This window comes from Grampus griseus (assembly GCF_964374135.1).
Source record: "Grampus griseus genome assembly, chromosome: 17".
Classification (NCBI taxonomy): domain Eukaryota; kingdom Metazoa; phylum Chordata; class Mammalia; order Artiodactyla; family Delphinidae; genus Grampus; species Grampus griseus.
The window spans coordinates 9,176,071-9,192,706 of NC_139011.1; the positions used below are offsets into that span (position 1 = coordinate 9,176,071).

Here is a 16,636-nt window from a genome sequence, read left to right on the forward strand (position 1 = left end):
TCAGCATAATAAGCCAAACTGGAGAATACTGGTTCTAAAACTTGGTTGCATAGTACCTCTGTGTAAGGCAACAAATTTGGGAGGAAAGCATGCTTATGGCATTTGAAAAAAGAGAATAAAGTACAGAATTCTGAGTTCAACAGGTTACTGGGGTGGGTGGGGGGAAGAAATCAGCATACACCCCAAAACAATATTCCATGCCAAAATATCTTAGAAGAATAAATAAGATATAAATAGCCTAGTACTTCTGTTGAAAAATATATATACATTGAATAGTAGCTGCTATTATTATTATTATTTTGATTAGTACTAACTCCCTACGAAAAAGCATGCTGGATCTCTAAAGAATAACAGAAGTTCAGTTTATAATCTCTATTTCTTACACTTGGCAGCTTTAAGTAGTATTAATTCAAATAGCAATGTCGATGCCCAATAATAAGCAGGAAGTAAAGTGAAAATTTATTCTAAAAGAAATAAAAGCTTAAGTGTCTGAGTCAAAATCTGTCTGCTCAGTCTAATTTGACGACTGAAGCTGATATTTTTTCAGAAAGGATACATATTTAAACTTGCTCAAGTTTACGGGACTACTATATACATAATACTAAAGACAAACATTCTTACTCTAGCAAGCGAGCACACATACACACATATTAAAGTAACACAGCCCCAGCCCTAACATCTTTATTCAATACCTGTCAACCTCTTCTATCTTTTGCATGTTAAACAGCAGGGATGGAACAATTTTATCCATATGCTGGGGTTCCCAAATGGTAGCCCGAAGTTCATCATTAACTGTTTTGCGAACCACACCTTGAATACCTCTGATTCCAGCAATTCGGATTCTATAAAAAAGAAGAAAAAAAACTGAGTCATGAAAAAAAGCTATTTAAACAAGTCTGCTTACTTAACTAAGAGAATGGATGTCAAATAAATAGTTATCTCGAGACAATAAAAATAACATACAATAAGTCTAAGAAATAAAAATCTCAAAAATCTAAGATGGACAGAGATATGGCAGTTCCAAAAGAGGCTTACTTTTTTTTTTTAATAAATAAATTTATTTATTTATTTATTTTTGGCTGCGTTGGGTCTTCATTGCTATATGCAGGCTTTCTCTAGTTGTGGTGAGCGGGGGCTACTCTTCATTGCGGTGCGCGGGCTTCTCATTGCGGTGGCTTCTCTTACTGTGGAGCACATGCCCTAGGTGCATGGGCTCAGTACTTGTGGCTTGCACGCTCTAGAGCGCAGGCTCAGCACTTGTGGCTTAGTTGCTCCGCAGCATGTGGGATCTTCCCGGACCAGGGCTCAAACCTGTGTCCCCTGCATTGGCAGGCGGATTCTTAACCACTGTGCCACCAGGGAAGCCCGAGGCTTACTTTTAATACCATCTTTTTACAATCAACATTTAAAGTTAAAAAAGACTTTTATAGACATATTTTGTCTGTATCAGTTTTCAATAAAAAATAATCTAATCAAAGGAATTAGGTTCTCCTACACTCTCTAACATAAATCGTACCAAAGTTTTCTTAGGTCAGTCTCCCAAGGCAATAGAAACAAAACCAAAAATAAACAAATGGGACCTAATCAAACGTATAAGCTTTTGCACAGCAAAGGAAACCATAAACAAAACAAAAAGACAACCTACGGACTGGGAGAAAATATCTGCAAATGATGCAACTAACAAGGGCTTAATTTCCAAAATATTCGAACAGCTCATACAACTCAATAATGAAAAAACAACCCAATCAAAAAACGGGCAGAAGACCTAAACAGACATTTCTCCAAAGAAGACATACAGATGGCCAACAGGCACATGAAAAGATGCTCAACATCACTAATTATTAGAGAAACGCAAATTACAAGTACAATGAGGTATCACCTCACACCAGTTAGAATGGGCATCATCAAAAAGTCTACAAATAACAAATGGTGGAGAGGCAGTGGAGAAAAGAGAACCCTCCTACACTGTTGGTGGGAATGTAAATTGGTACAGCCACTATGGAGAACAGTATAGGAGCTCCTCAAAAAACTAAAAATAGAGCTGCCTTATAATCCAGCAATCCCACTTCTGGGCATGTGTCTGCAGAAGACTATAATTTGAAAAGATATATGCACCCTAATGTTCAATGCAGCACTATTTACAATAGCCAAGACATGGAAACAGCCTAAATGCCCACTGACAGATGAATGGATAAAGAAGATGTGGTATATACATACCATGGAATACTCTACTCAGCCATAAAAAAGAATAAAATAATAGCATTTGCAGCAACATGGACGGACCTAGAGATTATCATACTAAGTGAACTAAGTCAGAAAAAGAAAGACAAATACCATATGATGTCACTTATACGTGGAATCTAAAATACGACACAAATGAACTTATCTACGAAACAGAAACAGACTCACAGATATAGAGAACAGACTTGTGGTTGCCAAGCTGGGTGGGGAGGGATGGATGGGGAGTTTGGGATTAACAGATGCAAACTATTGTATACAGAATGGGTAAACAATGTGCTACTGTATAGCACAGGGAACTTTATTCAATATCCTGTGATAAACCATGATGGAAAGGAATATTTAAAAATGTATGTATAACTGAATCACTTGGCTGTACAGTAGAAATTAACACAACATTGTAAATCAACTACACTTCAGTAAAATTTTTTTAAAAATGAAAAAAAAAAAGGTTTTCCTATCATCCTAAGTGGATGATAATAATTCAAACCAACGTGGACCAGATTCTCTCCCATTTCTTGCCTAGAAGTCTCAGCAGCTGAGTGAGAACAGGATCTCACTGTTCCTGAACACCCTTAATTCATCTGCAGACTTTTCATGCACTTTTCTCCCTGAGAACCTCTCACCTCCCTTAGTCCACCTAGATGGAAGACGAGGCTGGTTCCTTAAAAGGTATGACAAAGGAGAACTATCAAAATGCAGTGCCGATAACCTGAGCCGTATACATATACACATATACATCCGTGTGTCCTGATGTATATACATTACTGTGTGCATATGGGACTTAAAATGTATCCATATTTATCCATACTGTGAGAGAATGCTGCCTTATCCTCCCTTCCCAATTCACAGCCCTCAACTTCCTCAAGCTCTTCCTCATTCTTCTTTAAAAATAAAATCTATCAGTTCAAGGATGAGAAGAAAGGTAACTAGAGAACAGTATATAAAATCTGGGGAAGAACAATCTCGTGAGAAGAGCTAACACGGTAGCCCCTCTGCCCCGAAACACCTTCATTCTGGCCAAATTTGATTGTTATTTACCCTCCTTTTTTGTTACTACCTGAAATAGTCACCATTAGAAGTTTACTCAGCTTACCCAGCACTGTTTCCAAAAGCTGCGAATAGGGTTAGAGAATGGAAGATGTGGGGAAGGGGGTGATACTGCGTAGAAACCCATCGGGAAGTAATGCAGACATTCAGTAGTAGCAGGTGGAGCATGGGATACGGCGGTAACATGACACTGAACAGGTGAGAAAGTGAACTAGGAGACAAATCTTGCCTTTTACAAAGCTGTGTCTTATTCATGCTGCTTTCTACAACAAAAAGAAAGTCTTGAAAATCTCTTCTGCAGCTACCACAAGTGGGCAAGCCTAACATTACTACAAAGGTAGTATTTGCAAGTCAAATATTTTAAGAAAATCTTAACAGTTATCAGCCCCATTTCCTACTGGCCATGCCCCCTAAGTTTTATTTGACAGTGTATTGCTAAAAAGAGGGATTTATAATAATTATCTAAGTTAGAACCTAAGAAGGAATATAAATAGTCCTGAAGAAAACCAAAAGGGCTTTTACTAAAAACGAAGCCGAAAAAAAAAATCAAGCCCTCTAAGTATCTTAAAGCATTTTAGTTTACTCATTTGTTTCACAGTGATTCAAATGAAGTGTTATTTTGGAATATCAAATGTTATATAATAAAGAATTAAGACAAAGTACCACCTTTCATTTGTGTACAGAAAATTTCAAGTTTCTTTTTTGTAAGTTGAAAAATGTTACAAAAATACGTGTTCAAAAGACAAGATTTTTCACTAGGGGGCGCTAAAACCTAAAAATCAGATACCTATGTAAAAGTTTTGAATTTTTAAAATGCATCCTTTCATAGGTACTATAACATCATAAACACTTTTCACCTACATTGGTTTATATGTGAAATTCACCACCTCAACAAAAAATTGGGAAATGCCTACGTGAACAAACTAAACAAACAAAAAAAACCCCCCTATCTTCTGGATTATTTTCTGTATTTTAAAAGAAAACAAAATTGTTACAACTTTGAACAAAACGTGCCATTTTATTTAGCTAATTTTTATACCCTTTTGACCCATTAACAAGTTAATACCAGCTTCTGAGAACAGGGAACAGTTTTATAAAACATTTTTTGAATATCCTTTAGGGAGAAAAAGAGACTTTAGCAGTGATTGGGAGAAACAGGAAATTTATTATTATAAGATAGTTATAGTTATCTCTATTTTTCTATAAGGCTTTACACCCGTAATAAAGGAATAACATCAGGATCCTAAATGGCCTATAGTATACCAAGCAAAAATTATACTAACAGCATCTCAGACAGAAATAATTCTTATATCTGAAAACTATTAAATTACCGCTCAGCTTTCTTTCTCCAAGTTAAGTAACTTTTACACTTGTTTTTGTTTGTGTAAAGCAACACTGTAGCTTGCATACTTAAAGCTAACTAGTTACCTTTCTGTATATTCCTTTATTTTAAAAGAAAAGTAAAAATCACAAAACATGCTCAATCTTGACTATCGACTGCTCATGACAACACTCTGAATTTGGGTTAGTTTCTTTCTTTTTAGGTGTATTATGGTAAAGCTCAAACTACATTTACCAGGGTCATTTTGAATTTAATTTTTAACTTTCATATACATGTCAATCTATCGATTGTGTTTGCAGATAAGTACTTGATTCTAGATTATTACTAGGATGTATCTAGAAGAAATGTTTAAAAATGCCCAAATCAGTTGTCATGACAACCTCAGTCAGACAATGATCCCGTAACATACAGTCATTCATTCATTCAATTTATGTATGTATTCATTCAAAAAGTGCTTATTGAGAGCCGGTAATGTGCTCAGCAATATTCAAAGTACTAGTGATACAGCAGTCCTCAAAACAAAACCCTTGCCCTCCTGGAGTTCATCTTCCATAGAGGAGAGACAACAGACAAGATATGAGAAGATAAAGCTTAACTGGGAGGGTTGATATTAATAAATAAAAGGTGGCTGAGGGAGGATTCTCATGATAAGGTGACATCTGAGCAGAAATCTGAACAAAGTGAGGTAAGGCCGAAAGACCACTCCGTCCAAAGGCCCTGGGGAGAAGTGTGCCTCATGTATTCAAGCAAGCGAGGAGATCCATGTACTAGATCAGAGTGAAAGGAAGAAGAAATGACAGGATCTAACACTGGGGTATGGTGAGCATTAAAGCGCATTCTGGGTTACAGTAAAGACTCTGCATTTTATTCTGACCGAGTTAGGAAACCACTCTCAATTTTGCTGCTCTAGTCAGTTCTTCTAACAGCAATGAAATTTGTACCTCAGGAATAAAGCATATATATTCCCATCTCCTTTGGTGATCATTATGTAATATATAAACACAATATTCATCAATAAATAACTCCAAGACTATAAACCATAAAACAATACATACTCTGTTCGTGTTTCTGGATCACTATCACAGGAGTGACACATGGCACTGAAGCGAGATACAAAAAAATCATAACGTCTATGATAGGACGGTGTGTCTTCTTCAATATTTGCAAATTTGACAAACTAAAAAAATAATAAGATGTATTATCACCTTTTTGACAGTGTGGAACAAACACATTTACTTTCATTCATTATTTGTTACATCGACAAGAAATATCCAAGTAAAAAGCAAACGAAATATGAAATATCATAAATGCCACATATATACGAAAGGAAGTTTTTGATAATGAACTTTACCTAATCAAGAATATAGCGTTATGAACATCAAATATAACTTTGTGATGCAGTCTCTTTTGAGTGAGCCCACTCTCCCAAGAGCTCTCATTCTAAAGCCCTTCTGCATTTCCTGGATGCTGACGGTGTTTCCATGACAACCTCAGTCAGGCCCAAACCTTCAGGGAATTTTATTTCTTAAATCTCGGGTAGGAAATCTTGACAGTTGTTACATAACACATGAATGAATAATATTTATACAAATGAGACGGGACAAGAAAAAAGGGCCCTAAACTGAAGAGAACCAACTCAATATAGAAGAAGAAATACTGAGATGGTAAAATTTATTCTACCTCTTTTCTAAAGATTAAAAAAAGAGAGAGATCCATATGTTTAGGAAATCTTACATATCCTACATGAGTCACAGGCCTAGCCATATGATTCCTTAATATGTACTCTTCTTTTCTTATTTGCTTTCTCATTTATTCAGTAATTTATTACTTCTAAAATAGCCTAAAGCTGTCCTGGAAACAAAACTAAAGTAAGCATAGAATAAATTTGAAAAAATAAAATTATGATACTAAAAGTATTTTAAATTAATTCAGCCAGAGCCAAGTCATCTGTTTTAAATTATAATTTCATGATTCATATTATCTAGAAAAAGACCACAAATACCACACCTGGTAGAGATGAAACTGACATTCATTACCTACTCTGTACCATATTCTGTACTAGGTGTTTTCACGTGAGTTCTTATTTAATCATTCCTACAATCCTGTAAAGAATGTGTCATCATCCCCATTTTACAGACAGGAACACTGAAATTCAGAAGTTAAATTGCCTGCCCAAAATGACACTGTGAGTAAATGGTGAAACTGGCATTACAGTTCAGGGGTTTGATTCCAATTTTCAAGATTCCATACTACACACTGACCATATGAAGAGTTTCAGAAAATATTAAGCCAAATATTTGTATTTTTCATAAAAAGAAACTTTGAATGACACCAGGAAATGCTCAAAAAACGTGAATGATAAAAACACATACAAGTGTATATACAATATGTTCCCCATTTTCTAAAATATATTTTAAAAAGAAATTAAAATAGTAAAGGACTACTTCTGGATACTGAAATTACAGGTATCTTTAACTTGTTTACTCTTTCAGATTTCCTTGCATTTTCCAAACTTGCTACCAAAAATCACATATTAAATTAGAAAAAAATTAATCAGAAATTTTAAAATTTGGCCATTAAAATGTTAAATTGTTCTAGAAATTTTTTAGGAGAAACTTTATTCTCTTTTCACTTACTGAAAGTCACAAATACTCAAGTACAATCTGAGTGATCATTTACAGAAGCGTCTCCTATCACCCTTTGGCATAAAGAACAGAATAAAACATGTGCGGCTATGTTCCAGGGAAGTGCATAAAATATTATCTTCCTTCCCAATTTTATGGAAAAGCTCTTCTAATTCCTGTAACTCTGGGAGCTCTCTAACAAATTCTAAACCTGTACACCCTGTGCTAAGAAAAATCAATAAAAAGAAAGGTATTATCATTATAGACTTCTTATCATACGTAGGAGTGGGAAAAAATGAGACAGTATGGCGCAGAGATTAGGAATGGATTCTGTTAGAGGGCTCTGGATTTGGATCCTGGATTTACTAACAAAATATGTGACCCGTGAAATGGAATATTTAACTTACAGGGCTGTTGAGAAGTTCAAATGAGAACCAAACAAAAGTTAGCACAAGGCCTTGCTACTTTCTCCCCCTCTGAGCTCAGTGCTCTGTGATGACCCAGATAGGTGTGGGAGTGGGAGGGAGGTCCAAGAGGGAGGGGATATATGTATACATATAGCTGATTCACTTCGTCGTACAGCAGAAACTAACACAACATTGTAGAGCAATTATGCTCCAGTAAAAAAAAATTTAAGTGAAGAGCTAGATATGTTTTAAAAGGTACAACAAAAGGCAGCAGCATTGTGATCTTAGATGTAGTTTCTCACAGTAAGCACTATTAAATTTTCGACCCAATAAACTTTGTCGTGGGGACTGTCCTGTGCATTACGTATAGCATGTTTAGCAGCACGCCCAGCATCCTAGAAGGCACTAGCACTCCCCCAACCCCAGGTGTGAAAAATCAAAAACGTCTCCAGACACTGCCAAACGTCCAGTGAGGGTTAGTGAGGGGGGAGAACTGTCCCTGGTTGAGAATCACTGCTTTAGTGTAGTGAATGGTTTAAATGACTGGGCCCTATGGACAACTGTCAACAATAGTTAAAGAAAAGGTAAAGATTAGCAATAGGCTTGAGAAAAGTGAGATGCATCAACTGAATACAAGAGGAAGAAAAAAAGGAAAGTAACCTCTGTTTTTCCTAGATTTTAATCCACAAAAATGACAGTGTACTTATATAACACAAGCTTTGGAGTAGGAAAGGCCTAGCACTGAATCCCTGTTATATAACACTATTATTTCACTATGTCTTTGGACATGTTATTTAGCTTCAATTCCTCATCTGTAAAATGGGAATAATACTTCTAAGCTTGAAGGTTTTTTGTGAGAATTAAATGACATAATGTATATGAAGTATCTAACATATACTATATTATTTCTTTTAAAAAACATGAACCAATGTTGCAGAGTGTTAACATTTATTGCTATTATGTATTATTATTTATAACAATAATTATGTATTATCATTTATTGATATATTAACTACTTAACAATTTTCTTGCCTGAATCTGTGTTTATGCGGGTATGCTATATTATTCTCTATACTTTTCTATATTTGAAATAGCTCACAATTTTAAAAAAGGGTAAAAACACAAAGTACCTAGCACAATTTCTAAAACAAAGGAGAACCTGAATAAATCCTGTACTGTTATACTCAGTCAGCATCAGCACAAAGTGGCAAATGTCAACAAATTAAAATAAAATGTACAAAGACCACTAATAAATACAAAGGGACTAAATCAGTACCAGTCACGTTTGACAGCTTAGCACCACTAAGGAATTAAAATCAGACTTCCAGGGAATACTATATAAATAATGCTGGCCAAGATAATATAGCATTTCATTTAATACAATTCATTCAAGTCAAAGTAGGTAACTGGAGAATTTTGTCTTTTTCCCAAATGAGTCATTAAAGGAATTCTAATGGCATTGCTGGCTTGAAGTAAAGAAATGTCTGGAGATTTACACTGAAACTCCTTCCCCCACACCCATTAAAAATTAAAACACTTCCCCTAATATATAGGATGGATAAACAACAAGGTACTACTGTATAGCACAGGGAACTATATTCAATATCCTGTGATAAACCGTAATGGAAAAGAATATGAAAAGGTATATTTATATATATATGTATCTATAACTCAGTCCTTTGCTGTAGAGCAGAAATTAACACAACATTGTAAATCAACGATACTTCAATAAAATTTTTTAAAAAATTTCCCCTGAACTTTCCTCACCTAAATGTAAAGGAAATAGGAGAAGCATAAGCAGCTATGTTGCCAGAAATGGAGCCTGTCACACCACCTAACTGCACTTGGAAATAGCCAATATTTTCCCTCTGAAACAAATGGACAAAATCATATTAAGGGCTTTTTAATGAGGATTTTATTTACATACTCTTGCTTCAAAAAAAGAAAAACATTATATTACTACCAACAATAACTAACAGTGCCAAACACTGCTCTAAGAACTTTATTTGTATTAACTCATATCACACAACAGGAGTACCAAGATCGGTACTATTATTATCTTCATTTCACAGATGAAAAACTAAGGCAAGGAGAGGTTAAATAACTTGCCCAAGATACACAGCTAGAAAGTGTCACAGGCATAATTCAAAGAAAGGCAGTCGAACCCTAGAATCCATGCTGTCAGTCACCCCCTACACTTCCTAACCACAAAACAGTTATCTATAAACAATAGCAGGTAGTATATGACTCTGTTATTTGTTGATAAAAATCTGGATGGGAACATATAGATTGGTTGAATGCCTGAAAGCTTCCTCAGAGATGAAGTTGGAACTGAAAGACTGAAGGTTATACAATGAAACTAAAGACAAGAGGAGAAAGGTTATCACTGTATTTTATTTTCTTTATTAGATATGCCTTCCCCAACCCCACACATGTTTAACGAACTATGGTTCCGGATAAAAGAAAATGAATGCTGTTAGCAGAAATAGTTCAGAAGTAGTATAAGAAGGCCTGGGGGAAAAGAAAAGCCTTCCATTTATGGCCAACTGAGTTTCTGTTGTTCCTTATGATTGGTTAACATCCCAGATTTCAAAAGCAGCGACAATAAAAACTAGAGACAAAATGTTCTAATCATCTACCACTGTACTGGTTGTCCAAATGCCCTGACCAGAACATCTGCTTCTACCAGATAGACACTCTAAAAAGAGTTAATCCAAGTTATGCTAATTAAACTTAAAATTAGAGAATAGTTTTACTCACAGAATTTGTTCCAAGAACTTGAAGCTTTGGTTCCCCTGATTCCAGCAGCTTTGCTACCATATGAAGAAAGCTTTCTACAAATGGCTTGATGCTTTGAGAATGGCAGGCCATAAGAAGTTGGTCCAATGCCTCCATAGCGATTAAAACATACCTAAATATAAGAGAAAAATAATGTCAGCACATCTCTAGCTCTCTTAATTCTCCTAATCACTTTCATAGGGATAATTAAAATAAGTTTACTTAAATGCACAGAGCACAGAAAGGCAAATTTAGCAGCTTCTAAGTGAGATCCTAATCTTCACACAACACAAATGATCTTGAGATTATAAAATAATCCTCATGTGGAAGTATACAGAAACTATACTGTACTATCCCATTTTCTCCTGCTCACCAAAAACTCTCCCAGAGCTTCTTTAACATTACCTTCATGTGAATTTTTTTGTAAACACAAATATTCTCCATTTTCCAGGCTTTTAACCACATTTCTTTGCATCCAACCCAAAAGTTATTATAAGAAATGTGCCTAAATTTCTAACACAATCTATTTGTATTTGTAAATATGAGTATATAAAACAGTATCAGCAATATTATAAGGAAAGGTATCATACATTTTACCATATAATTCATCAGATTTTAAAGCTTGTACTAAAAATTAAAATTCAGACTTCAGATAACTTTGCTTGAACAGTCAACTATAAAAACTACTTGTATCAAGACTCACATTTGTATCAAATGCTCTAAATGGTAACAATGCAGAAGTAGAGAAAGCCAGTATAGCACTTGGAGAAAGGAATACTCTAAGAAACTAGTATCATAAAATGACAATATGGAAAAGTATTTATAAACCAAATTGCAAAGTTACTGCTGTTCAAGCACAGAGAATGGATTAAGATGGCAGACTTTTATTTATAGGTAGATGTATAGCTAGCACAGGTCAAATCAGCATGCTTACATATTCTGAACCTTAAGCCTAACACAGCTCTCTGTTATTGCTCCTCTGATAGGTAAAACTGGAGCTGTGATAAAAATCAGTTCATTAACAGAATTTCTGATAGTTTTCAGTTTTGAGACTGATTTTTAAATTACAGTACTGTGCTGACAGACTAAGGGAATCAATTTCTACTATTTCCATTAGGGAAGTCTTAAAAATTAATGGATACTTAAACAACTCTGTTAAGTAACATGAGTTTATTCTTAAACCTGACCACCAGGAAAGTAATAAAAGCTACAGCATCTATTTGGTATTACACATTTCCTTATATGATATTACAGTGTTTTATTCTCCATATGTTATCTTTCCCTGACTAGATGGCAAAATAATTTACAGGATGATTTAGCATAGGAAGAATTTTCCGAAGATACTATATTAGCAGCAATTAGTTTCCTTACCCAGAACGATGTCTGACAACATCCCTGCTCAACCTTTCTGCCAGGTAAGAACCAATTCGATCCAGTTTCTCTGGAGCAGACACAGCATAAAATGTCAATTTCTCCATATCAGCTTTAACAAGGCCATCCTAAAGATAAAAATAAAAAAAAGTGAAATAGGTTATATTAATATTTTCATGCTTCTTTTTTGTATTTCTAAGTGTTGCCTGCTTCACATTTCCCCTTTTTGGATTGGTGATTAGTCCATATTTATGCTGAACCTTCCTGGATATGGCCTCTTAAGAGCTAATCACCATTCTGGATATGTAGAATTTTCAAAAAGTTAAATAAATGCCCCATTTAGGAAAAGCATTTAAATATGCTTTCACAAGCAATGGATTATTCTAACACCTTCCTTTACAGAAAAATAGCTCAATTAACTGCATATAGCATGTAAGGAATAGAATATATTTTATTCTATATAAGAATATAAGAAAAGGTTTGGTTATTTGTTCCCCTCATTAGAGCACTCTTTGAAGGCAGAGACTATGACATGTCGACCTCTGCCCTCTCGGTATCTACTGTTGGACGTGTTTTGGATATACCACAAGATTTGTTCGTTTAATAAATTAAAAATAAGAAATGTAGTCAATTGGGTTTATGGCTGCCATATGTATGCAAGGTTCATGTAAATCTTTCCTTTTCCTTAAACCTTATTTTACAGATTGCTATTTAAGTAAATCTTATCTAAATACTTGGCAAAAATAAAGATTCTTTCTGTAACCATTCTCTAATTTACCTGCCACCACTCCCATGATCAAAAGTGTTCAAAGCTCCCTCACTGCCTGTAAGTTACAGGGGATAAAGCAGGTGCCTTGTCTGTCATTCACATTCCTCCCTAATCTGCGCTCCACCTATCTTCAGTAATCGTATGTTCCAGATTCCTTAAGGAAATGATCTGAATATTCAGTCTATTAAATGATACTTCTGAAACTTCCAATCGGGAATTGTGTACAATTATCACTCATTACACTTCAATTAGGCTATAGGCACCTTCATTTGAAGGCTCTTGTTCGCAAAGGTATCTCTTACTTTACCATGATTTTTCTCTTGCCGGCAACAAAGAGACTAATCTCTGCTTCTCCAGATGGTGTACATCCTTCAGAGTTCAGCAAATTACATTTCTTCTGAGAATGCTTCACAGAGATTGCCAACCCATGTGATACCTCCCTGATATAAAGGCAGAAACTTTACCACCTGTTTTACTTAACATTTTTCTTACTGATTTATGCATTGTGATTTAATATTTAGTATGCTTTCGCTTTATAGCAGTCAAATGGATGGAAAGCTTCTTAAAGGCAGGTACCATATCTTAGAGTTATTTATATGCCATAAATTATCCAGGATATCTCGCAGCCAAAATATTTAATTGATAGGCCTCCTACAAATTGCTGAATATTTAAATCAGATTTGATTAAAAATGAGGTGTATCTCATAAATTAATATCAAGATAACCAAAAGGTTTCTAGGGTTGGCTACATTTTAAAATAAAGCAACTTCTGGAAGTCAAACCCATGTAACACTTTTTTGTCCCTATCCATTTAACACTAGACTAAAGGAGTCTTGGAAAATTTAAGATAGTGTCAAACAAAATCAATCAAAGACAACTGCTTTGAAACCAGTCGTCTTCCACAATAAAGTAACTTTTATAAAAAATTAAAAAGCACTTAAGTAAAAAGAGAACAAACTCTGCCTGGAATATTCTCCCTTTACTTCTCAATTCTCTTCTGAAAATTGTGTGGCCAACCCTATTTATTCTTTGGATCTTAGCCTAGATTTCATTTCCTTCAGGTCTTTCTTCTCCCAAGCCCAGATTAGATATCATTCCTACCTACTCCAGCAGTACCCTGTACTTATTTCTCTATCACAACATATTCTTTCACACAATATTGTAATTGCCAATTTACTTGTCTAGGAGCTTGGCGAGAGCAGAAGACCAAGTCTGTATTCACAGTTGTGTTCTTTTGGCATTTCATACAAATGATCTGACATTAGTTCATAAATTTTTGGTAAGTATTACTTGAATTTAGGAACTATACAGACTAAAGAACATCATCCATCCATCATTCTGAATTTATGCTTTAATCTAAGAAAAGAATCTGAAAGTCAGACAAGCAAGCATGGATCATTTAAAGGTTAAAAAAAAACAGAGTAGTATAAAAATAGTAGTGTACATGATGAGATTTGGGAGTAAAAGTAGAGAAATGAAATTAGGGAAACCTTTAGGGAGGTCAGCAGGGGGGAAGGATGGGTCAGCAAAGAGAAGGATCAGTAGATGTAGATCAAATTACTTTTGGATCTTCAGGGAATATGTTGTCCACCAGGCGTTTGTAGCGAGGACGCAAAGCTGAACAGCAGCAACACACTCCTGTTCAAAAAGAATAAAATCACAAAGTACAGAGATTAATCGTATTGTAAACTGACCTAGAAATTCAAGTTTCTGAATATTTATGGGTTATTTAAAATAAAGGGGGAAAGTTCAAACAGCCAGAAATAGAAAAAGGCATGCAAATTCAATTATTACTTAAGAAGTGAAAAAGTTAAATTTCTCCTCCCCTCCCCAAAGACACCAGGTCAAAATGAACATGCTAATTAATTACTCCAAAGTTTCAAACCAAACTGTTCAAAATGTTTTGGGGCATGTGTGTGTGTACACACATGCATGCACATTCACATAAAACCTGCCCAATTCATCCTATAAAGCATACACAACTGGTACCCCACCTTGCCTCCCTTCTGGTCTCATTTCCTACTACTCTCTGCAGCCCCTACCTCCACCTCTCTCACCCCCACTTTTCCTGCCCAGCCCCATCCACTCAGCTCCAGCTACAATGGTCTTAAAATGGCAGTTCGCTCCTAGTGTAGCTGGTGAAAACAGTTAACACCTGTATCTATATGATGCATCATACAAAGGAACCACAAGAGTGAGGGAGAATCAACATCAAGGGAAAGTCCAGGAATTTCAAAAAATGCTCAAAGGCTGCTCTATACATTTTCAGTTGCTGGCATCTTGGAAAGGGTCAAGGATTTGGATTAGAAGACCTGGGTTCATTCCAATTGTTTCACTTGAATGGCTACATGACCTTGGGTAAGGCACATCAACTCTCTGGAAAGAACTATGTAAGTAGGAGGGATCCATTTTCTTGTCCTACAAACTAATAACTTAATGGGAATGTTGGTCTTGAGCCATTATAAAATTCTTCCCATGATTTATGAAACTGGAGTATGTGTGTCTGTGTGTAAGTGTGCACTTGTATGTATTTAGAAACCAAAATATGGTATGAGAGAACACTTAAGCTAGAAGTTAAGAGAACGCAGACTTAAGCAGACTTCTATTATCTTATTGAGTAATGTTATTCAACAGACAACTTCTCCAGACCTCACTCTGCTCATGAAGTATACATGACTCATGCATGCAGTCATATACCACGTCAAGTTAAGTGCCCAACAGGCCAAAACATATAAGACTGAGTCCAGATTTGTCATAGAATGGAGCCATTACATTGATAAAAACAAGACAGAATTAAGACAAGTACAGCATCTTTAGTTATCATAAAGCAGTGTGCATACATTATTTAACATTTCCAGCAAATCTGTTAGGTATTTTATCACTACTACTTTACAAGAGTGGAAACTGTAGCAGAACTGACCAAGTAACTTACTCAACAGCAATGGCTGGGTGAGAATCCAATGTCTAACTCTGAAACCTCATGCTCTTTCCACAAACCCAGAGATATTGGTGGTCAAATCAATCAACATCCAAATATTTCATCTGCACCTGCTATGTCCCTAGCCACCATCAGTGGCTAGATGCCACAGATACAAGAAAGTATAAGAGACAAGATCCCTGCCCTTGAGAAGTTCATAAACTTGTTATTAAAAAAAATAGTGAATAATTCAGCAATATATACATAGGCACTACATGCTGATAATGCAAAATGTTATACATTGTTCAGGATGTTTTCTACTTTAATAGAAGAAAAAATTCCCAAGAGTCCATTAGGGAATTTTTTTCAGACTAACACCAAAATACCTGAACTCTTTTTAAAGTCCAAAAGCAAAACACAGGCTAGATTACTAGAAAGAAAAACAAGGGTAAAAGCCAAGTAAGCAAAAGTCATATCTCTGTGTCAACTATACCTAATATAAAAATACTTCAGATGAATATTAATACACTGAAATAAATTAAAATCAAATATGTATCAAGTGATTAACTTATATAGGGCACTGAGCTAGGAACTGCAATGATGAAAGAAGCTTATAACCTGGTAAGAAGATTAGTATGAATACTCTGCTATCACTAACACAAGGCCAAATATAGTAAATTCAAATTGCTATTATGGCAAAGAGAGAATGGAACTGAAAAACAAGTCCCAAAGCTTCAAGTTTCCTGTCAGAATGGTAAATTATGTAATTTTCAATAGGTAAGAAAGAATTCTTAATAAGGTATTATGTCTCACATTGATACTTTCTGATATTATACACTGCTTTTAGTTTAAAGAGGCTTCCAAAAACTGGGGACTTGAAATACACATAATATCCAGTTCCCACTTTCAGGAAGCTTAGGTGTACTGGAAGAGACAGATGAGTAAAAAGACATAGGTAGCATGGGGTTAAAGGGCAGGGGCTCTGGGGTCACACAGACCGTGGTGAACCCAAGGTCTCTCACTGTCCACCTAGGAAGGCACGTTACCTTCTCTTATTTTACCTACATTTCCTTATCAGTTAAATGGGTGTAATAACGCCTTCTTCATATTTATTGGGAAAATGAAATAAAACTATATGTA

General features: G+C 35.3%; 1 protein-coding gene across 2 annotated transcripts in view; it reads right to left on the bottom strand.

Annotated features, from left to right (window-relative positions):
• The window catches only part of EFR3A (EFR3 homolog A), a 98,744-nt gene that overhangs the window by 46,941 nt on the left and 35,167 nt on the right, over nucleotides 1-16,636 (bottom strand). The window contains exons 2-6 of one of the 2 annotated variants that reach the window (XM_082675171.1): nucleotides 14,141-14,217; nucleotides 11,811-11,938; nucleotides 10,422-10,572; nucleotides 5,686-5,807; nucleotides 693-842 (exon numbers count right to left, since the gene is read on the bottom strand). In XM_082675171.1, the coding sequence (XP_082531297.1) occupies nucleotides 693-842; nucleotides 5,686-5,807; nucleotides 10,422-10,572; nucleotides 11,811-11,938; nucleotides 14,141-14,217 (628 nt within the window). Of the gene's footprint in view, nucleotides 1-692; nucleotides 843-5,685; nucleotides 5,808-10,421; nucleotides 10,573-11,810; nucleotides 11,939-14,069; nucleotides 14,218-16,636 lie in introns of both variants that reach the window. The other variant, XM_082675172.1, reaches the window with a different exon arrangement.